Here is a 22,661-nt window from a genome sequence, read left to right as displayed (position 1 = left end):
CACACTGCCCGTAGGGGCCTCATCTGACCTGAGGGGTGGACAGGAGGCGCCTGCTGGCCACCAGCCAGAGGACCGGGGGTCAGGCAGTTAGCAAGGCCAGCCTGCCTTCTCCCCAGATATCAACAGGATCTTTGTGGCTTCCTAAAGGCTATGGTCAGATGGTAGGGGGGAGGGGGGTCCCTCTGCAGGGGAAGGCTCTGGGCTGCTGGCCTTTCCAGAAGCTTTTCTTTGTCCAGTTCCCCCCACCCAGGGCCTCGGGAGCCCGCCTGGGCCCTCGTGTTCTCTCTAGGTCTTGAAGCTTCCGAGGGAGCGCCCAGCCACTGTCCTGCCTCTGAGCGGCTCATGCCAGCCTCTGTCCCTAAACCCACCGAGGACGGACGGCTTTGTCAGCCTTGGATTGGGTGGAGCAGGAGGCGGCAGCGTCCTGGGCTTTGTGCACTCAGCCAGGGGGGCCTTCTGAGCCTGTCCATCTTGATGTCGGTCTGATTGAGCTTGAAGGGAGGAGATGAGTTACCGGGAGCCCCTCCCTCAGCTCTCCCGTCTAGAGCCTTCGGAGCTAGGCCCATTGGGAGAGGGCAGCCAGGCTGGATGTTTGCATGGGGGCCATGTTGGGCATGGGCGTGTGCGTAGCTTCCGGTATTCCTCTTTGCATGTGTGGGGATCATCTATCTGGTTGCATGTGTGCATTTGTGTGTGTTCGTGAGAGAGCGTGGGCACACAGATCCTTCTGTGCCCGAATGGGTCCCCTCAGATGCCCCGTGGGCCTGTGTGGGGGAAGGGGCAGGACTGATGGCGGTGGCACAGAGGCTGGCATGCCCGATGCATGACACGCATGATGTGGGGCTTCCCGCTGTGTGTGTGGGGGGTGCCCTCTGACCCCTCCCCTGGCCTCCTGCGTTCATGCCTTAGGAATGCTGAGGCCCTGGGGACAACAGAGGCCCCATTGTCTACCCCAGGCTTCCTGGGCCCCCTCTGTTCTTTAGCCCTTTGGCAGTGGGGAGCCGCGAGGGGGCCGGAGGGGCCTGGCAGTCTCTGAGCCATTTTTAGGCGCCCCCACCCGCCCTTTTGGTCCAGGTGTCCCCGGACTGACGTATCTGAGCAGCACCTTCCCTGCACCGCCTGCCTGCTCTAGCGACAGGCCCCGCCAGCCCATAGCAATGAGAGATACGCTGTGCCCTCTAGCCTGGCCCCCGAAGCCCCCTCTAGTGCCAGGTTCATTTCTCAGGTGTGTATGGGGGGTATTCTGGTCTTGTTTTCAGCCCGCTTTCCAAAGTTGAAGGGGAGGCTTAGAGGGCATCGAGGGAGGCAGCTTTCGGGCTGTGGGCCTCAGTTTCCCCAGCTGTGCATGGGAAACTTGGCTGTAGCACTGGCATTCTATGAGTCTTGGCCTCTGCTCTCCTGGGCCTCAGTTTCCCCTTCTGCACGCTGTCCCCAGGCTTAATAGAGAAAGGAATTTGCCTTCTCTTTGGGTGGTGTCCTTGAATGGTGGGTCGAGTAAAGCCCAAGGCCTAGGGATGAGATGGTCCCTGCTCTGTGCTGAGGCGTGATATGGGTCACATCCTACTTCCACGTGGCCTCCTCCCAAGATTTCCATCCCTGCCCCCCCACCCCCATTTGCCTGCCATCTGCCTAGCAAATCAGCCCTTCCCTAGGGGACAGGACGGCTTGGAGGCCATCCTCGTCCAGGCCCCTGGCCCTCTGGGAACACACGTACACATGCCTTACACATGCCTGAGAGGCAAGCTGACCTCCCCCCTGCCAGAGTAGTCTTTGGTGGCTTTGGGAACCTCCACGTCATCTAGAACCTTACGCCTGGTGAACGTTAGTGCCAGCTCTGTGACCTTGGACACTGTGCTCTGGTTCTCTGAGCCTCAGTTCCCTAATCTGTAAAATTGGGGTAACGATAGGGCCTCCTTCTCCGCGGTGATTTTAAGGATTCATTGGGCGATGTGTGTAAACGTGCTTGGAAGAGCCCTGGCGTGTGGTAAGTGGTATCCACGGATTTATTTAATAAAATGGGGCACCTGACTGAGACACACACGTGAGGGGGTGGAGAAAAGCCGTTCTGGCCGCAGATGGTGAGATGCCCCCTTCCTTCCCCAGTGGAGACGGTCTGTTCTCACTGCTCTCCCATGAAGGGTTAACCTCTGTCCCACCCCTTCCTCATCCTTTAAGGAGAATGGTCCATTACAGGTGAGCTGCTGTTGCCTTGGAGACTGCAGCCTTGAGGGGGCTGTGGGCTCACTCTGGGGAGGGCCTTGGGAGGGGCGAGGCGGTGGGAACCACAGAGGACAAGGTGGCAGTCCTTTAGCACTTCCAGGCCCCAGATACCTGTGGGGGCTCCCACCCAGCAGCCTCCTTTATGTATCATCTAACCCATTAGGCTGCTGCAGGCAGACAGGCAGGCAGGCAGGCAGGCTTTCCTCTCCGCTGCCAGTGGAGGGAGTTGGGCTCCATCTCCATGGAAACCCGCCAGCCACAGCCTGGGGGGGGGGGGAGGGCGAGGAGGAGCCTTAAAGGAACACAGTGCGTAGGGTGGAGGTGACACCCATACCCTCATATACGCACCGACGGGCTCAAAGACCCCCACCAGCCCTTCTGGCAGACAGCCCGGGCATGGATGCCCCCATGCGCTCACTCCCCGAGCCTCAAGGACGTGGACCCAGCACCCACACCCTGACCGTCTCACACACCTGGGGCACTGAGCCCCAGCTGAGCCCCCAGCCCTGCCCCTGGTGGGCCTGCCGGGCCATGGGAAGCTGCCATTCTCAACAGACATTGAGCTGGAGGGCCCTCTGGCTACGTGTCCCTGGAGGGACTCCATTTCTATCAGATGGGAGGGACACGGAGGACCCTACACAGGACCTGGGCACTCACTCACGCGGGACACCCTTGACGCGGGGCACCCTTGAATGTTCGTGAGGGGTGTGTGTGTGTGTGTGTGTGTGTGTGTATGGTCAGGGAGTCAGGGAGGAAGGCAGCCACCCCAGATCTCGGCTTCAACCCACGACCTTCCAAGTCCCCCTCAGTAAGAGGACAGGAGGCCAGAGGAGAAGACTCCCCAGGGGACCCAGGGACTGAGGGTGCAGCAAGGGGCGTGGCTCCTCTGCCGCCCTGAGTGTCTGTGCAGGCTCCAGCTGACGGCAGTCTGCCTCGGTGCCTGCCACGCCCTTTCTTCTTGCCTGTGCGGTGCGGTGTGTCCGGGGAGATGGGTTCCCAGCTAGACCCACTCAGGATCAGCCTGCCTTTGTTGTGCATCGCCCCAGCACAAAGTGCGGGCATGCACACGGACACTCACGGTTGTGCCTGGAGACGTGTGGGCGCCTACCTCCAGCCGGGCGGCTGCTCACTCTGAGTGCTTCTCCCTTCCTGCTGTGGGGGTCCCCACCTCCTCCAGGAGGGCCAGCCAGCCAGGAGGGCTCATTCATCTTGCCTTACAACTGTCTCCTAGCCCCAGTGCCACAAGTGGCCAGGGACCTGCTGCTCTGTCTCTGTTGTCGTGGGCTTTGTCTCTCTGGTCCTGGCTCAACAGCTTCTCTGTTGTTTGTCTCTCTGCCCTGCCTGTCAGTACAGCCTGACCTCTAAGCCCAAGAAGCCCCCCTACTTGGGCCCGCCTCCCTCCTCCCTCCCAGTCCTTTGCCTGGCATGCCCCCCCTCCCCCCGCCCAGGGACAAGGACACTCAAGGAGGCACCACCACGTCTGTGCACATGTGCACGCACACACACCACTCACTCTTCTTGCTCTTTGGACCATTTCCCATCAGGGCTTTCTGTGGCCACCTCTCACCCTTTGTACTCCTTTTCTCTCACCCTTTCCCCGATGCCGGTCTCTGTTGCTGGATTTCTCCATCTTGGTTACCGTGGTGGTGGTCCAGCATCCTGTCTTTGTCTCCCATTCCCTGCCCTCCCTCCCCCAGCCCCTCTCCTCAGCCTCTCCTGCTCCCTCCTGCCTCTTTCTCACCCTGTCTGTCACCCTTCAGTCTTCCCCAGCCCATCCCCACCCCTCGCAGACGTGGCCTTGGCTCCATCTGTACACCAGCTTGTGGAACACTCTCGCCTTCCTTGCCCCTGGAGGTGCTGATGGGGGTTGGGGGGCCTGCTGAGCCGACAACCTGAGCTGCTGGCTCTGTAATTGCCTGAGGAATGATGAGAGATCAGAGACCCAGCAGCGGTGGGAGGGGAAGAGGCAGAGCCCCCTCCCAGCTGTCAGAGGCCTCAACCTTCTGGCTTCTGCCTGTCTGAGTTCCCCGGGAAGGCGGCAAGCTGGGTGGCAAATGCCAGGAGACTAAAAGAGGTTGGGTGTGAGACTGTGGGACATCGGGATGGGGCAGAGAATGGGGAGCCAGGGGCTCGGAAGTACTGCATTTTCCCTGCATACACATCCAGGGCATATATGCCGAACCCGATTCTGGGAGCCTAGATTTTGAGGACAAAGACGAGTTCCCGTGACCGTGATCATCATTCCAGCAAAGGGAGCTCCCTGGCCTCCTCTGTGCAGGAAGGCCCTTCTTTGAGCTTCCCCTAGCTGGTTTCTCTCCCCTCCCCCCTTCTAAGACTAGAGTGCTCAGAGCTCCCAAGGTTGTCGTTTGATCGCCTGCCCTCTGATCTGAGTCTCCTACTGTTTCCTACAGGCCTTGAAGTGGAGGCCAAGGCCGCCTGGGGCCCACCCTGCTTGTCCGGGCTTTGTGGGGGAAGGTGGGAGCAGAACAGGTCTGCTGTTTGCTCCTTCCTTCTGGGCCCCAGCTCAGTTCTTGCAAGTTGGGAACTGGCCTCGTGTTCGCCACTTCCTGCCCTCTGAGTCCTTCTCTTGGCCTTCAGCCCATCCATGTTGACCTGTCCTGGTGCTTCTCCACCTCCCCCTCCAGCTGTTCACCACCATCCATTTCCCCTACTGAGTCCCCAGGCAGTCTATTGAACTCCCCACTCTTGTCGGGTCCCCTTACACTAAACCAATTTATGTCTCCTAGTCCCTTGCTGACAGAGTCTAGATGCCTTAGCATGGCATTCCAGGCCTCCCTCCCCTCCCCTTCAGCATTCTGGATGAGGCCTCGTCCCCCTTTGATAAGGTGTTGGCTGGGCACAATGAAGATGTCCAGTATGGTCTTGGAGAGTGCATCCAGACCCCAGCTCCAGCCTCCAAGCTCTCTGTCAACCAGCAACCTACTCTTACCCCACCTGCACTTTCTCTCCTTGCCTCTTTCTCACACCGCTTCCTGTTTGGAGTCAAAGACAGCTGTCTTCTTGGGAGTGTGTTTCCTCTTGTAGTCATGGCAGAGAATCCCCGCCCCCCCCCCCCCCCCCGCTTCCCTGGGCCTCCGGTCTTCAGGGCTTCTTGCATGCAGGGAGAATGTGGGTACAGCTGGTGTCACTTGGGCTGGGGTGAACACATCTAGCAGTTGAGCCCTGAAGACTCAGAAAAAGACCCGGGCCTGCCAGACACATGAGAGGTGACAGAAACACTGTCTCAGAGCTCCTCCTGACCCTGGCTTGGAGCATCTGGAAGGGGAGAGGCCACAGTCACCTCTATTGCCTCCCTCCCCCCCCCCCCCCCAGGGGCATGAGGGACAGCAGAGAGGTGTTCTCCTACTGCCCTTCCTCCTGCCACATCTTAAGGTCAGGCTTCCTTCCCCCTTCTTCCATTTCCTCAACCTGTTCTGTGAAATGCCACCCTCCCGGGCCCCTTTCCTCCTTTCCCAGTCCCCACTTCCCAAGACCTCCCTGTCCCCCACCAGCTTTGTAGGCCTGAACACCACCCAGAGATCAGTTGGCTCTGAAACCCACAGCAATGAGACCGACGAGAGTTCTTCTCTACATACACGTGCACTCATGCTTGTGTGCACACACAGAGATAGCAGACACGAGGATTCATCCCCCAGAGGTACAGACACACAAGAAGACACACACATGCTCTCGTGTGCACATGCAGCTATCTAGACCCATGCGTTGATTCTTGCAGACACACACCCCCTTTCCAGAAAAGACATATACAAATGTGCTCCTGCATGCACACGCACAGCCACATAAATACTAATGTGTATATTTGGCTACATGCCCATCCACATCCACACTCATGCACAGAGTGGCCTGTGGCATGCCCAGGGGAGCTGATTGGGGCAACAAGTTGATGCTGAAGAGGCAGCTGGTGTGGAAGAACAGACGGAGAGGAGAAAGGGAATGAAAGGCAACCTGGAGGCCTAACCAGTGCTAAGACTTCTAGGTTTCTCCCTCCAAGGTGCGGGGGAGGGAGGGATGGGGGAGCTGGCCCACTGGGGGCGGGGCGGAGGGCGGGGCCAGGAGCCCGGGCTCGCCCAGATGTTAGTCACTAAAGTCGTCCGTTCTCTCCTCTCTCCTCCCCCACCCTTCCTTTCCCTCCTTCCCTCTCCCAGTGCCCCCACCCCTGGCTCCCGCCCCAAGCCGCCCACCAGCCCCCTTCCCTCCGGCCGGAGCCTGAGCCGAGCCCGGCCGGCTGTGCCGTGCCGAGCCGCCGGCGCCGCCGGGAAGATGGCCGTGTCGCTGCGGTACTTGTGGCCTCTCCTTCTGTGCAGCCCCTGCCTGCTCATCCAGATCCCCGAGGAATGTGAGTAGCTGGAGGGAGCCTTGACGCCTCCCTTCGCCGCCGCGCTGGGCTCCTCTTTTATCTTCTGCCTCCTCACCTTCTGCCGGCTCTGGACCCCCCCCTCTACTTTCCTGGGTACAGAGTGGACAGGAGGTACCCCGGACCTCTGGAGAGAAGGACAGGGTGGAAGACGAGGGGTGTGTCAGCACCAAGGACAGGGGACCGGCGCGGGCGGGGGAGGGCGGTTTCAGGACCACGGACAGCGGGCTCGGCGCCGGAAGGGCCCCCTCGGTGCTCTCCCTTGGCCTGCTCTCCCCCACCCTCCCCCGGTGTTGTGGCGGGCGGGAGAACGGGGCCGGCCCCCAGTCCTGGGCTAGCTTGTGCAAAGGCCTGGATTCAAGTTTTGCCCTGTTTCTGACCTGAGTAATCTCATCTTCGGCCTCTGGTAGCTCTGTGTGTGAACTGCCACAGGACAAGACACCTTACAAAGGCCGGGCAGTTTTGTAAATCCTGATGATTGGGTGGGGCTGAAGGGGTGAGACTGCTGGAGCTTTCCGTCCGTGGAGGGTCGTGGGTAGGTGTGCGGGTGTTAGGGAGTATGACTGGGGGCTTGTGACAAAACATGAGCATTTGTGTATGCTTGTGGGTTGCACAGACAGTATATTTGGTGTGTGTGGATGTGTGTGGTTGTGATTGACTAGGTGCGGCTATTGAGTGTGATTTTGATTTCCTACATGGATAAGTTTGTGAGTCGCTGTAACTGTTACTTGTTGGTCAGGTCTGTGAAGGTCTGCAGGTGTTTGTTAGCATTTGATTATAGTGGGTCGTGCGTGCATGTGAGCTGGGACCATCTGTGAGTACCCATTTGTGTGTGGAGTCTGTGTCACCGTGATGATGTGTTCTCCCCAGTGTGAGCAGGAAGTGTAAACACACTGCTGAGTGGCTGTTGGGCTTGTGTGAGGGGCATCTCGCAGGGCAGCATCATTTGTGTATCTCGAGCCTGCTCCTTGGTGGCTCTAGTCCTTTCTCCCTCACCTTGCCACCTTTGTCTCTGAGCCCGGACCTGGGGGAGGCCAGTGTCCCTGAAAGATGGGCCGGGGGCTGGCGCTGGGAAACACTGTCTATGCCAGGAATGGGGTAGGGGCTGAGGGAGGCGGGCTTGGAGGACACCTGGTGCTGGGGGGAGGCAGCCGAGGGTTTGGAGGAGGTGGAGAGGGATGGATGGGACAAAGGGTGGGGATGTCCCCTGGGATATGCACACGGAGGTACGTGCAGTCGTGCCTGTGCCGATTCCCTGTGGCAGATGGACATAGATGCACACGTGGGTAGACACAGACGAGCCACCTGTATCCAACCAGGCACAGATATACAGACGGGGCAGAGCCCCCGGAGAAGACGCATAGGAGGCACACACACGCACACACGCACACACACACAAGCGAGGGGTTTAGACACAAAGGAACAGAGTCATCCGTACACACAGAGGCAGGTGTACGGTACTGAACGGAGGCACACGCACGGCCTTCAGACGTACTCTGTCAAGACACACCCATATGCAAACACACTCACACACAAACGTCCTGCGCGTGGTACACTCCCGAGCATTCACATGTGTGCCTGGACTCACACACATGTGCTCATCCTCCTTCCCCTCCGTCTCCTCTTGGTCGCTTTTCAGGCCTCACCCTGGGCACCCGCCTGGCCTGCCCTGCTGCCACAGCGATGGGGCCGTCTGGCCGGGTGTGTCCGTCTGTGGAGGGAGGGGCAGGGAGAGTTTGGAGAAAGAGAGAAGTGGGCCGCTCTGGGCACCCCGTGCCGCCCTGTAGGAACCTGCCCTCCAGCTAGAGCTGTCTCTCTCCCTGCCCCTGGGCCCCTTTGTCTCTTTCCCCGTCTTCCTCCACCCAGGCGACTTTCTCCATCCCGGTCACTGTCTCTTGCTCTAGGCTGCCTGTACTGGCCCCTCCCCAGCCCCGGGCTCCCTCTGCAGTGTCCCCCGGGAGCCTCCTCCTCTCTCCAGGGGACCCACGACTGAGGTCTTCTGCAGAGACAAAGCTTTCAGAGGCTGTGCACTCCTGCCTTCCCCGTCCTGCCTCCCCGCCTCCTCTCCCCTCCTCACAGCCGCCCTGGCTGGTGCTGGGCCGAGTCCTGTGGCAGGGAAGCAGCAGCTCTGGCCTCAGCCCCGGGCAACTTGGTGGCCGTTGCCCGGGAGGAAGGAAGGGGAGAAAGAAAAGACTGGAGTCAGCCCTGCAGGCAATGGAAACTCGGATGCAGCCAGGCCTTTGGGAGGGTTTCGCAGGGCTGGGGGGGAGAGCGGGGGCAGCTCTGAAGGCTGGGCCTGGGTAATTGAAAACACTGAGCTGTGCTAATTGGATTAGGAGGGAAGTGGGCTGGAGCGGGGGAGGGTGCCCTGGATGCTGGGCTGCCTGCCTCCCCACCTTCTGGGGGGGAGGGGGGTCAGTTCTGCGCCTCCGCCCGCGGGATGCAAGCGTCTGTCCAGAGGGCATTCCTTGTTAAAGGCAGGAATTTCTCCCTGTGTGCTGGGGCCGCAGCCTAGCCCACCCCGAGACCGTCCTGTCCTTCTGGGCCTTGCTCTGCCCCACAACCCCAGCCTGGCCTGTGCCCCCCCCCCCCCGTATGACACCACCCGTAGCCCCCTTTCCCTCCGTCCCCTTCCCCAGGGGGTCTGCAAGTGTCAGCATTTCTCTCCGCTCTCTCCCTTGCTGCCCGGACTTCTTAGATGAAGGATACCGTGGTAAGTCGGGGGAGGGGAGGGAGTGTTTCCCAGGCCCGGGGCGGGAGGGGCGGGGAAGAGGGGTGCCAGCGAGTCCCCCTGCCGCACATGCTCCACTTCTGTGAGCCCTGTGCCCTGTGCGGGTCGCTGCCTTTTCCGGCTCTTGGGTCCTCGTCCCGCTGTCTCACCCGTGGGCCATCTTTGTTCTGTCTCTGCCCTGGCCTGGGTTTTCTTGTACCCTCTCCTGCTTCTTGTCGCCACTGCGTCCTCTCTGCTCCCTCTGTCCCCGTGACTTCCTGGTTTCTGTCCCTGGCTTCATCTCTCCCTCAGATGTCTTTCTTTGTACTTTTTGTGGCTGTCCTCTCTGTTCTGTCCCTTTCTACCTTTGTGCCGTGTCCCTTTCTCTCCCTCTTTTCATGGCCCACCCGCCTGTGGCCCAGCCGGGTTGTTTCCAGCTCGTTCTTCCTTGCCCCCCCACCTCCGCGGCCTTGGGGCCTCTGAGGGTTTCAGACCGTGCCTTCCCTCCCAGTGGGACGGGGGTCGAGGCCGTGAAGCCAGCCAGACCCCATCCTCACCACCTCTTCCCTATCCTGTCCCCAGTGATGGAACCACCTGTCATCACCGAACAGTCTCCACGGCGCCTGGTTGTCTTCCCCACAGACGACATCAGCCTCAAGTGCGAGGCCAGCGGCAGACCTGAAGTGCAGTGAGTGACCATCACCTTCTAAGCCCCGTTGTTCACTGCTGACCTCAGCTTCTAGTCCTCTTGCCTCCCAGGGCCGCCCAGCTTCTGCGCCCGGATGCCCCGGATCTCTCTCGTGTCCCCTGGTCCTTGCCCTGCACGGCCCATCCCCGGGGCCCCTGGCTGCTCGCAACGTGGCCTCCAGCCTGTGCCAGCCCCTGTCCTGGGTTCCAGGGCCTTCGGCCTCTGAGCCCTTTTCTGCCCACAGGTTCCGCTGGACTCGGGACGGCGTCCACTTCAAACCCAAGGAGGAAGCGGGTGTGACCGTGCACCAGGCGCCCCATTCCGGCTCCTTCACCATCGCGGGCAACAACAGCAACTTCGCCCAGAGGTTCCAGGGCACCTACCGCTGCTTTGCCAGCAATAAGCTGGGCACCGCCATGTCTCACGAGATCCAGCTCATGGCTGAGGGTGCGAGGCACCGCAGGGGCCTGGGAGGGCCTGGGGGTACACGAGAGGGTCCCCGAACAGGTCTCAGGGAGCATGTGTGGGGGTCCGGGCCGGGGGTGGCCACGCACCCCCAGCTGCCGGTTTAGCGGGCGGAAGACACCGGCTGCTCCGCCGGCCTCCCGCCGCCTTCCCCCTTCACTCCCCGGCAGGGTCCTCCTGCTTCTTTGCTTTGTCCCTTTCCACGCTGCCTTCCTGGTCCCCTCCGTCTCCCCTTCCCTGGTTTCTGCCTCTGGGCTTTGCCCCACCTCGGCCTTGCTGACCTGCCTCGCTCTCCCTCGGGCCTGCTCTGCCTCCGTGTGACCCACTGCCCCCTCCGTGCCTCCGCGGCCCCATCTCCTGCCCCACCCTGGGCCGTCTCTCTCCGCTGCGCCCGTCACTCTGTGGCCTCTCTCCTCTGCTTTCCCCTCCTCCCTCCACCTCCGACCCGGCCCCTCCGTCTCCCTCCTTTCTGCCCGCCAGCCAGCTCCGTCGTTATCTGTGTCACCCTGTCCCTGGGGTTTTCCCTCTGCATTCCGTCCTCCCTGAGCTTTCTGCCTCCTGAGCATGCTCCTCTCTCCTCTCCACCCCGCGGGTTACCTTGGGAACTGTTGCCATGGTTTCTGTGTCAGGATGATGGAAGGGTCTGTGACTCCCACATCCTTCCGCAGCTCCCCTCCCCCACCGCTGCACCGCAGCCTCCCCCCCCGCCCCCCAACCATCTTAGGCCTCTGGGTGGGAGCTAAGCATTGTGAAGGGTTGGCCCCTCACAGCCATCTGGTCCTCTGCGTGCGGCGTGGGGAGCCCGGAAAGGACCCCGAGTCTCTGCCTCCCACTGTGTGAACTTCCTCACCACCTGGCCCTCTCACCCTCTTGGCCGTCCCTCCTCCTTTCCCCTGCCCTGCCCTGCCTTGACCGGGAGGAGAGTTGGGCCCCACAGTGCCAGCCTCTCTCTGTCCCTTCTAGGTGCCCCCAAGTGGCCGAAGGAGACGGTGAAACCTGTGGAGGTGGAGGAAGGGGAATCGGTGATTTTGCCCTGCCACCCGCCGCCCAGCGCAGAGCCGCTCCGGATCTACTGGATGAATAGCAGTGGGTGCCCACGAGCGGCTGCCACCTGGGGTGGAGGTGTCAGTGGGTACAGCTTCCCGGACGGGGGCCTGACCTTCGCCTCCTTGCCCCCCACCTGCCCCCACAGAGATCTTGCACATCAAACAGGATGAGCGGGTGACGATGGGCCAGAACGGCAATCTCTACTTTGCCAACGTGCTCACGTCGGACAACCACTCGGACTACATCTGCCACGCCCACTTCCCTGGCACCCGGACCATCATCCAGAAGGAGCCCATTGACCTCCGGGTCAAGGCCAGTGAGTCCCTAAGACTCTGATACACCCTCCTCCTCACCTGCTGTCTCACGCTCTGGCACGGCCCATCCCAAAGATCAGGCGACCTTGGTCTTCCTCCAGGATGGCTTGGCTCCCGCTTCGCCTCTGTTCGGACCCCTTCCCAGGAGGCGAGAACAGAGAAGGGGCCCTCCCTTTAACAGAGAGGAAACAGAGGCCCTAGGGCCTCACAGGGGCATCCACCTGGCCTGGTAACTCCGTGGGTGGAGGGTGGGGTGGGCCGTGCCACCCACCCCTTTTCTCCTCCCAGCCAACAGCATGATCGACAGGAAGCCACGCCTACTCTTCCCCACCAACTCCAGCAGCCACCTGGTGGCCTTGCAGGGGCAGCCGTTGGTCCTGGAGTGCATCGCTGAGGGCTTGTGAGTCTGGGTGCCCCGGGTGGGGGTGGGCAGGCACGAGCAGACCTCTGTCACGGGCCGGGGCTGAGCAGGCTTGCACTCTCTCTTCCACTGTGCTCCCCTCCCTCGGCCTCCCTCCACCGTGGCCCTGGACAGCCCCACACCCACCATCAAGTGGCTGCGCCCAAGTGGCCCCATGCCGGCCGACCGAGTCACCTACCAGAACCACAACAAGACCCTGCAGCTGCTGAACGTGGTGGAGGAGGACGACGGCGAGTATCGGTGCCTGGCTGAGAACTCGCTGGGCAGCGACCGGCACACCTACTACGTCACTGTGGAGGGTATGGTGCCTCTCCTGGATCGCGCGGCCTCCCAGGAGCGACCTCCAGGGACGGCAGTGTGCAGTGCCCACTGTCACAGGGGGTGGGCTGGGTCTGGGTCTGGGGCCAGAGCTGGCCGCTGGCCGCCCCTGCTCAGGGCAGCTCGCCACCTCTCGCAGCTGCCCCCTACTGGCTACACAAGCCCCAGAGCCATTTGTATGGGCCTGGAGAGACTGCCCGCCTGGATTGCCAAGTGCAAGGGAGGCCCCAGCCCGAGGTCACCTGGAGAATCAATGGCATTCCCGTGGAGGGTGAGCGGGGCCTTGAACAGGGGCAGGGAGCTTGGGGGGCCCCGGGGAAGAAGGGGAGGGTGACGAGGAGCCTCGCTGTGCCTCACTGCTCCGCCCTGGGCCTCGGGGCCCGCCTGCTGCTCACGCAGAGCTGGCCAAGGACCAGAAGTACCGCATCCAGCGTGGAGCATTGATCCTGAGCAACATGCAGCCCAGCGACACGATGGTGACCCAGTGTGAGGCCCGAAACCGGCACGGGCTGCTGCTGGCCAATGCCTACATCTATGTCGTTCGTGAGTAACCCACCTGTCCCTGCAGCCCACCAGGCAAGGCCACCAGACTGACTCGGCCAGCAGCTGCTTTTCTCCTCACTGGGGCCCTCCACCCCATATCTCGCCCCCCCCCCCATCAATAGCGGTGGCTTGGGCGGCCGGGGGGACTGGGGCGGGGCGGGGGGGGGGGAGTGCTGTGGAGGAAGGGCGGGGTCTCGCCACCATTTACAGATGAAAAAGCAGTTTTAGAGAGTGCTCTGGCCCACCGCGTGTCACTGAGCAGGTGTCGCTGAGCGGAGGCTCACCCTGGCCAGGATGTGCCCGAGGCCAGCCTGGTGGCTCCTCTCCCGGAGCCTCAGGGAAGACAAAGGTGGGCCAGGAAGGCTTTCAGGAAGAGGTCGACTGTCAGTGGGGCTCAAGTAATTGGTAAAACTTGGATGCTTGGGATGGGAGGTGCCTCTGAGGCACGCTGGAAGGCAGAGGCTCAGTCTGGCAGGGGTGGGAGTAGGGTGCAGGGAAGCACCCAAGGGCCCTCTTGGGAGAGGTTGCCCTGCGGAACCCCGCGCCTGCCCTGGATGCTCACGGGCCCTCGCCCCACCCTGAGTCCTGCCCCGTCCCCTGTAACTACTTCTCCCCCAGAGCTTCCGGCCAAGATCCTGACCCCAGACAACGAGACATACATGGCGGTGGAGGGCAGCACCGCCTATCTCCTGTGCAAGGCCTTTGGAGCCCCTGTGCCCAGCGTCCAGTGGTGAGTGACCCTCCCGGAAGGGGGCGCCTCTAAGCCATATTCTGGCCCAGGGAGCTGGGGAGGGCGGGGAGCCCAGCCCGGTGGGGTCTGAGCCAGGCCTGCTGTGCTCACACTAGGCTAGACAAGGAAGGGAAGACCGTGCTGCAGGATGAACGCTTCTTCCCCTACACCAACGGGACCCTGGGCATCCGGGACCTCCAGACCAACGACACTGGCCACTACTTCTGCCAGGCTGCCAATGACCAAAACAATGTGACCATTGTGGCTAACCTGCAGGTCAAAGGTCAGATGATCCCCCCTCCCCCCCTTGCCCCCGACTGATGTGATCAACAGCTCCTCCAGGAGGGAGGGTTATGGTCTCTGGAGGACACCAGACTGACCCTCCCTTTCCATCATTGCCCCCAGATGCCACTCAGATCACACAGGGGCCGCAGAGTGCCATCGAGAAGAAAGGCTCAAAAGTGACATTCACGTGCCAGGCCTCCTTTGACCCCTCCCTGCAGCACAGCATCACCTGGCGAGGGGACGGTCGAAACCTGCAGGAGTCTGGGGACGATGACAAGTGCGGGCCCAGCCCCAACCCGGGCCTGGTGGAAGGGGGAAGAGTGGGGAGGGCAGGATGTCCAGGCCTCTTGGCCTCATCCGTTGGGAAGCACCCCTGCTTTGAGCAGGAAGGTTCTGGCAAGAGGGGGAGGGGGGCAGCAGAACAAAAGGACAAGTGCGCGCCCTCTCCCCACCAGGTACTTCATAGAGGACGGGCTCCTGGTCATCCACAGCCTGGACTACAGTGACCAGGGCAACTATAGCTGCGTGGCTGGCACCGAGCTGGACATAGTGGAGAGCAGGGCCGAGCTCCTGGTGGTGGGTGAGTCCTAGGATAGTGTCGGGCTCCCGACCTACAGGCGTGGGGGGCACGGGCCTCCGGGCACAAGAGCCCGGGGTCACGTTGCAGGGCCTTCTCAAGCTGGGGAGGGGGTTGGCCAGCTGGCGTATGGGCCAGAGAACCCACCCTCCGTGGCCCTCAGGGAGCCCCGGGCCGGTGCCTCAGCTGGAGCTGTCTGACCGCCACCTGCTGAAGCAGAGCCAGGTGCGCCTGTCTTGGAGACCCGCCGAGGACCACAACGCCCCCATCGAGAGTAAGAGGCCTGAGCGTGGCGCCACCCACCTCCCCACGGCCACCCTGGGTAGCCTGCCCTCCTTGCGGGACCTCCGTCCTCCCGGGCCCAAGGCTCCAGGACCGCCCACCCCACGGGGCAAGCACCTGGGTTTGGGGCTCACAGTTCCTCCTGGAACTCTGAGAATGCCTGTTGCCTTGGGTGCTCCCTCCCCTCCTCAGGGAGACCCGGACTTACAGCCCCATGTAGCCCTCCCCTCTATGCCACACGCCTAATTGCCGGCTCGCTTCTTGGCAGAGTATGACATTGAATTTGAGGACAAGGAGATGGCACCTGAGAAATGGTATAGTCTGGGCAAGGTGCCCGGGAACCAGACCTCCACCACCCTCAAGCTGTCGCCCTATGTCCACTACACCTTTAGAGTTACTGCCATCAACAAGTATGGCTCTGGAGAGCCCAGCCCGGCCTCTGAGACTGTGGTCACACCTGAGGCAGGTGAGCCACCTGGGAGGGGCGCCTCCAACTCCAGGGCCCCTGGGCTCCTGCAAGGAAGGCCTAGAGAGGTGACTGTGCCCAAGCCCCTGTGCTTCTAGGTTTCCACTGCGAGGTGGGAGGCAGGGTTCCCCCAGAACTGCTGGCTCCCGGGGCTCCCAGGGCCGGAAAGGGCCGTTCCTTCCTTGGTCCTTGGCCTTCGCAGCCTCGGCAGGAGCCCATGGCTTTGATGTGTTAACACATTACTTTCCAGCCCCAGAGAAGAACCCTGTGGACGTGAAGGGGGAAGGGAATGAGACCAGCAACATGGTCATCACTTGGAAGGTGAGGGCGCCCCTCTCCCCCTCGGGCTGAGCGTGGCCCGGGGCATCAGGCCAGGACCAGGTGTTGGCCGTGACCCCTGGCTGTGCTGAGGACCAGAGGATGACGGGACATGAGGCTGGGCTCGTGGCTGGGCTCGGGAGGGGGTCAAAGGAGGCGAGTGCTCTTGGCCCACCAGCTCCTCTGGTGCTCCTCCTCCTCCAGCCGCTTAGGTGGATGGACTGGAACGCCCCCCAGGTTCAGTACCGCGTCCAGTGGCGCCCCCAGGGGACGCGGGGTGCCTGGCAGGAGCAGATCGTGAGCGACCCCTTCCTGGTTGTGTCCAACACGTCCACCTTTGTGCCTTATGAGATCAAGGTCCAGGCTGTCAACAGCCAGGGCAAAGGCCCTGAGCCCCAGATTACCATTGGCTACTCTGGGGAAGACTGTGAGTATTGGGCTGGCCCCGCCCATGGCGGGGTGGGTATTGGGCTGGCCCCGCCCATGGGGGGGGTGGAGCCCCGAATGCGCACAGATGGCCCACACTCCTCTCTCCACGCCGGGGCTCTCCATAGAGCATATCCTAGGAGTAAGGACGTTTTTTTCCATAACCAAAGTGCCATCCCGACAGCACATTTACTGTTGATTTACCACTGTATTTACCTAGTTGGCAGCCGATATTCCAATTGTATCAATTAGTGCTGTCTTTTCCCCCCGGTCCGAGGTCCAGTCCCAGATCCCCCATCAAGTCTGGTTGTCCTGCTTCTTTCTTTTCCCTGCATCTGGAACATTACGAGATGTTAGTTTTGATCACCTGGTCAAGATCCTTCCTGGTTACTCCTTTGTGTACTATTTTTGCCCTTGCAACCAACAAACAGTATGCAAGGAGAGACCCCGGCACTGTGCACACACCGTGCTCATCAAACGGCCCGCCCCCCACGTAGCATCCAAATCTATCTCCCTTCTGTGGGAGGGTTCTGGGCTGGCCTCCGGAGGCCACAGGCCCTCATCCATGCCACCGGCTGTTTCCAGACCCCGAGGCAAGCCCCGAGCTGGAAGGCATCAAGATCCTTAACTCGAGTGCCGTGCTGGTCAGATGGTGGCCCGTGGACCCAGCCCAGGTCAAGGGCCACCTTCGGGGATACAATGTAAGGGTTCAAGGCGTGGGGGCAAGGGGATTCCCAGGGTGAGGTGCGAGCCCACCGGGAGTGGCAGGCTTTGGGGCGGGCCTCTGCCACCTGCTGTCCTAGAGTCATCAGGGTAGGAGGAAAGGTTCTCCATTCAGGGCAGTGGGAAGCCTGCGCCGGAGCGGGGAGGGGGTCTGCCCTGCTGGACACCTTCCATCCCTACGGGGCCTCCCGTCCACCTGCAGGTGACGTACTGGTGGGAGGGCAGTCAGAGGAAGCACAGCAAGAGGCATGTCCACAAAGGGCACGTGGTGGTGCCCGCCAACACCACCAGCGCCGTCCTGGGAGGCCTGCGGCCCTACAGCTCCTATCACCTGGAGGTGCAGGCCTTTAACGGCCGAGGACTGGGGCCTGCCAGCGAGATGACCTTCAGCACCCCAGAAGGAGGTGAGCTTTGCAGCCCACGGCCCTGTCCCCGCCGCCCCCCCCAGGGCTGGCCGGGCAAGGACCTGCCACCGTGTCTGTGCTCTGCAGTGCCCGGCCACCCTGAGGCATTGCACGTGGAGTGCCAGTCGGACACCAGCCTGCTGCTGCACTGGCAGCCCCCGCTCAGCCACAACGGCGTGCTCACTGGCTACGTGCTCTCTTACCACCCGTGTACGTGCGTCGTCCCGGCCGGGCTCGGCCGACAAGTAGAGGGCGGCTGGGGGGCGGGCGGAGCTGGAGGTCACGGCCAACTCCCCGTCTGTCCTCGCAGTGGATGATGGGGACAAGGAGCAGCTGTCCTTTGACCTTCCGGACCCTGAGCTGCGGATGCACAACCTGACCAACCTTAGCCCGCACCTGCGGTACCGTTTCCAGCTGCAAGCCACCACGAAAGAGGGCCCTGGAGAGGCCATCGTGCGGGAAGGAGGCACCATGGCCTTATCTGGTGAGCTGGAGGGGGCTGAGAAGGCCCCGCCGGACAGCCAGGCCCAGGATGGCCAGCCTTGGGCTGCCTCGAGGTCCCACAACGCCCTCTTGCTCCCCAGGCACCCCGGATTTTGGCAACATCTCGGCCATGGCTGGCGAGAATTACAGCGTGGTCTCCTGGGTCCCCAAGGAGGGCCAGTGCAACTTTGGGTTCCAGATCTGGTTCAAAGCCCTGGGAGGTGAGCACAAAAGGCCCCCCGGGGGCGGTGTGGAACCAGGGCGCCGCACGGCACTCCTGCTCACCTCTGATGCCCTGTCGCCCCTGCAGACGAGAAGACGGGCCCTCATCTGCCACCGCAGTACGTCAGCTACAACCAGAGCTCCTACACGCAGTGGGATCTGCAGCCCGACACAGACTATGAGATCCACCTGCTCAAGGAGAGGGTGCTCCTAAAGATGGCCGTGAAGACCAATGGCACCGGTGACGCGTCCCTCCGCCCCGGCCCCGTGCCGCGCCCCCACTCCTCCTCCCGGAATCTCCGTGCCCCCTGTTCCCCCTCCCCCCCGAGGGCCTCCCCAACCAGCCAGCTTCAAGCATGCTTCGGTCCCCTCCCGCCCCTGTGGTGTTTGCCGGCCTGGTCCTCCCCCAGCCCCGGCCAGTTCCCGACGCAGAGGGGCTGGGAGTGGGTGTCTCACCTGGGGCCGGGTTCCGTGTCTTCCCGATCTGCCCGCAGGCCGCGTGAGACTCCCTCCCGCTGGCTTCGCCACCGAGGGCTGGTTCATCGGCTTCATCAGCGCCATCATCCTCTTGGTCCTCGTCTTGCTCATCCTCTGCTTCATCAAGCGCAGCAAGGGTGGCAAATACTCAGGTAAGCCCCGGCCTGGGGCTCAGGTGAGGGTGGTAGAGCGGGTACATGACCCCCACCCCCGGTCCCCAAGCCTCCGGCAGGACGGCATGGGCATGTCGGGGGCAGGCGGGGGGCCCAGAGGGAGCTTCTGCGCAGACCAGCAGCAAACGGCAGCCAGGCCCACGTCGGGTGAGTGGTCCACGTCGAAGACTTCCTGGCTTCTGAGCGCTGCCGAGAGAGTCCCTGGGGCCCTCGGAGCACAGGGGGCAAGCCTCGCCCGTGTCCCCAAGCCGGGGATGGGGCCCGATGTCCGGGGTCCGGCGGGGGTGGGAGGGATAGCCGGGCCTTCTCTGTGTCTCCAGTGAAGGATAAGGAGGACACCCAGGTGGACTCCGAGGCCCGGCCGATGAAGGACGAGACCTTCGGCGAGTACAGGTGAGCTGGGGGTAAGAGCAGGTGCTGGCCAGCCACCCAGCACTGCTCTCGCCCTTATATCTGACCCTGTCTCTCTCTCTTCTCTGTGCCGCTGGGTGATGTCAGGTCCCTGGAGAGGTAAGACAGGGGCGGTGGGAAGACACTGTCAGAGCCTGATAGCAGGGGCCCTCCTGCGGACCGTGTGCCTGGGAGTGCCATCGGCCCCCGCCTGCCGGGGCTCCGCACGCCCCCAGCCCTCTGGCCCCGCAGCTCCCTGTTTTTGGGAGAAGCCAACACGCCCCAGTTCGTCCCCATGCCGACGCTCAGTTTCTGGGCCTACCTGTCACCTCCCTGGCTTCCCCCCTCTGGGCTGTGGAAGGGCTGCCAGCTGGACTGGCGCCCCCGTCCGGCTCACCCACAGGCCGAGCGCCCGCTTGTTTCCTCGCGTCCCCCAGCATCCTGGGCAGGCCTGGGCCTTGCCCCTCTGGCGCTGTGCGTGTCACCTGTCCCCCCACCCCCACCCCCACCCCCGGTATGTGTCAGGGATGAGGACCCTTGCCCCAGTGCATTCAGAGCGCACGGAAGGCAGGTGGACCCTGGGCCAGGCCTCCTCCCTCGGGCTAGCACCTGCCGGCTCCTGCCGGGCTCTAGCGGGCAGCCTCCCACTCCTGCCTGCCCTCTGCCCCCACAGTGACAATGAGGAGAAGGCCTTTGGCAGCAGCCAGCCATCCCTCAATGGAGACATCAAGCCCCTGGGCAGTGATGACAGCTTGGCCGACTACGGGGGCAGCGTGGACGTCCAGTTCAATGAGGACGGCTCCTTCATCGGCCAGTACAGCGGCAAGAAGGAGAAGGAAGCCGCGGGAGGCAATGACAGCTCGGGGGCCGCCTCCCCCATCAACCCTGCCGGGACCCTAGAGTAGCAGGTTCCAGCCAGGCAAGGCCAGGCAGGGCGGAGCCTGGGGCTGGGCCACACGGGAGTCAGAGGCCAAGGCTCCCAAGCCCGACACCTGTGCTGACCTTGGGACGGAGGCTCCTTCCACTCTCTACCAGGCCTCGGCCCCCCGCTCTGGCCTCGGGCCTGTGGGAGGCTTGAAGTTGGGGGCAGAGGAGAGGAACTCACTGCCTCTGATCCCCCTCTGACTACCCGGTCCCCACTTTATTGCCAAAACCCAGCCACACCCCTTCTTGGGCACACACCGCTTTGTTCCAGCCCAGGGGCCAGTCACCCACACATCGGGAGCCTTCAGGTGCTGCCTCATCAGCCTTTGGGCAGAGAGAGGCCGTGGCTGGACAGAGAGGAAGTAGGGCTGGCCGCTCTTCACACAGCCTGGCTGGGACCGGGGACAGAACTCGGCGTCCCCACCATCTGCTCCAACCAGGATGGGAGCTGGGCAAGCTGGCCACGGGTGCAGAGGAGGCCATCTGGAGAGCCCAGAGTCCCCACCTGCCAGTGTCACTCTCATCGGCACCTTCCTCCCACCGCCCACCCTGCCCCGCGGCCGGCTTCCAGGAGTTCTATACACACGCTGCCTTCGGTGCCCACCAGACAGCATCCAAGTGGCCTCTGTCACTGCCAGGGTGTGGGGCAGGCACACACCCCCCCCCCACTGCCCCTGCCACCGCCTGCAGCCCAGAACCCTTTAGCCACCCCGCCCAGCCCCTGTCTGAGTAGTTCCCGTGCTCAGCTTCCCCCGCCCCTCAACCTTGGGAATGTAAATACACCGTGACTTTGAAAGTTTGTGCCCTTGCCTTCCCCCATATGCCACTAGTGTGTAGGCAGATGTCTGAGTCTCTAGGTGGTTTCTAGGTTTTATAGCAATTAGCTTTGATGATCCCATCCTAGGAAAAATAAAAACAGACAAAAAAAAAAAAAAGGAAAAAGGAAAGATTGGTTCTCCCAGCTCTGCTGTGCTCCTGCCTGGCAGGCAAGGTGTCCCTCTATGCCTTTGCTTGGTCTGTTGATGAGCCCTTTACAAAAAACAAAAGAAATATATATATATGTACATAAATATCAGAATTATGACAGGCAAATAAAAACCTGCACATGAAGATAAACTGTTGTCCTTTTACTGAGCACGACGCCCCCCGGCTGTGTCCCACACCGACCAGTAGGTGCCAGAGCCAAGCAGGGCAGCCGGGACCACCTGCCGGCCCATTCCCGGCCTCTACCCCGCCGGGCCCTGCCCCGCACCCCTGTGAGCACCCGCCCGGCTCCCTGCCGCAGCGCCAGCGCCCAGTAAAACACGCTTTATTTATGTTTTTAATGTTTATTAATTTTTGAGAGACAGAGCATGCGTGGGGAAGGGGCAGCGAGAGAGGGAGACCGAATCCGAAGCAGGTTCCGGGCTGTGAGCTGTCGGCACAGAGCGCCGATGCAGGGCTCGAACTTGCGAACGGTGAGATCATGACCTGAGCCAAAGTTGAGGCTTAACCGACTGAGCCCCCCACCCCTCCCCAGGCGCCCCCTAGTAAAACACACTTTAAATGAAGGCGAGCCTTCAGTGGGCCCGCGGGCGTGGCCAGCCTGCTTTGGGAATTTCTGAGTCCGTCTGCCCTTCACCGCCACCCCCCACCCCCACCCCGGGCGCTCCACGGTGAACTCTTGCCTGCCTCACATCTCAGTAGCAGCCTTTGTTTCATGTGTAACCGAGCACAGAAAGCATCAGAATTTCTCCCCCAAATTCCCGGCTTTCCACGGCCGAGTCAGTCCCCCAAGGCCTGGACCCAAACCCTTTGCTCTCCCGGCCCCGTGGGTGAGGTGCAGTTCGCTGAGGTCAGTCCCTGCGCCTGGGCACCGGGTCCCACCGTCCGTGACCCGCTCGGGGATTGCTCTCTTTTCTGCATCTCTGATTTTTCTGTCTCTGTTGACCACTCCCGGGAGCAGACCAATGGTGCCGTAATAGCTTCCGTCAGTAACAACACCCCGCGGTTCTTGCCCCGTTTCTCTGCTTCTCTTGACTCTACACTCATCGTCCCGCCTAATCTCCAAGGGTAGCAATCGGGTTCTGTTTCTCGTCCCCAGTGTCTGTGCTTATTTTTACATAACAATAGAATTGTGCTCAGCTCAAGGTACATCCCCCCCCCTTTTGTGAGTAGGTGGGGTAGTGGAACGTGGGTGCGTGGGTAATCTCGAGGCTGGGCCCCCTGCCCCACTCCAGCTCCTCGCTGGGACGTGAACGCCACAGTGGCCTGGGGGGGGGGGCATGCTACACTGATGAAGGGAAGCTATCGGGCTCTGGGGGATAAAAGGAGCCTCGGGTCTTGACGATGGCGACCTACTGCATCTGCCCGGGGCTGCCTTCCTGGGTGTTAAAAAAAGTTAATGGACTTGGCAGACGGCCCCTCCTCTGCTGTCCTCTCGCCATCCCCCTTGCGGTGTATTCAATAACCAAATATCTCCTTTAAAAAATCAATACACTTTCGGGTTTTTTTTAAGTTTATTTTTATTTGGAGAGACAGAGGCAGTGCAAGCAGGGGAGAGACAGAGAGAGAGGGAGAATTCCGAGCAGGCTGTGCGCTGTCCGCGTGCGGGGCTCAAACCCACAAACCTTGAGATCACAGCCTGAGCTGAAATCGACAGTCGGACACTTAACCAACTGAGCCACCCAGGCGCCCCGGT

General features: G+C 61.9%; 1 protein-coding gene across 4 annotated transcripts; it reads left to right on the top strand.

Moving 5' to 3' along the window:
• Positions 1-6,386: 6,386 nt before the first annotated feature.
• L1CAM (L1 cell adhesion molecule) lies at positions 6,387-21,097 on the top strand. Of its 4 annotated transcripts, XM_023248891.2 has the most exons (28): positions 6,387-6,577; positions 9,294-9,308; positions 9,888-9,993; positions 10,238-10,440; positions 11,422-11,544; positions 11,651-11,821; positions 12,108-12,219; positions 12,355-12,539; positions 12,698-12,829; positions 12,958-13,101; positions 13,720-13,831; positions 13,948-14,114; positions 14,237-14,393; positions 14,572-14,696; positions 14,857-14,967; positions 15,244-15,441; positions 15,692-15,762; positions 15,964-16,186; positions 16,771-16,886; positions 17,111-17,312; positions 17,400-17,522; positions 17,623-17,796; positions 17,897-18,016; positions 18,106-18,258; positions 18,512-18,646; positions 18,988-19,060; positions 19,166-19,177; positions 19,731-21,097. In XM_023248891.2, the coding sequence occupies exons 1-28, from the start codon at positions 6,502-6,504 to the stop codon at positions 19,960-19,962; spliced, it is 3,771 nt and encodes a 1,256-aa protein (XP_023104659.1). In that variant the 5' UTR covers positions 6,387-6,501; the 3' UTR covers positions 19,963-21,097. The 4 variants fall into 4 exon arrangements, with proteins under 4 accessions (XP_023104659.1, XP_023104661.1, XP_023104660.1 ...); XM_023248893.2 differs by lacking the exon at positions 9,294-9,308; XM_023248892.2 differs by lacking the exon at positions 19,166-19,177.
• The last annotated feature ends 1,564 nt before the right edge of the window (positions 21,098-22,661 follow it).

This window comes from Felis catus, chromosome X (genome assembly GCF_018350175.1).
Source record: "Felis catus isolate Fca126 chromosome X, F.catus_Fca126_mat1.0, whole genome shotgun sequence".
In the NCBI taxonomy this organism is placed as follows: domain Eukaryota; kingdom Metazoa; phylum Chordata; class Mammalia; order Carnivora; family Felidae; genus Felis; species Felis catus.
This window is presented reverse-complemented; position numbering and strand designations above follow the sequence as displayed.

Bases quoted from the DNA above. Each gene is read 5' to 3' on its own strand.
- L1CAM (XM_023248891.2), top strand. From the start codon at position 6,502: ATGGCCGTGTCGCTGCGGTACTTGTGGCCTCTCCTTCTGTGCAGCCCC. The intron at 12,540-12,697 runs GTATGGTGCCTC...CACCTCTCGCAG, and splicing joins CTACTACGTCACTGTGGAGG to CTGCCCCCTACTGGCTACAC. The intron at 16,187-16,770 runs GTGAGTATTGGG...GGCTGTTTCCAG, and splicing joins TGGCTACTCTGGGGAAGACT to ACCCCGAGGCAAGCCCCGAG.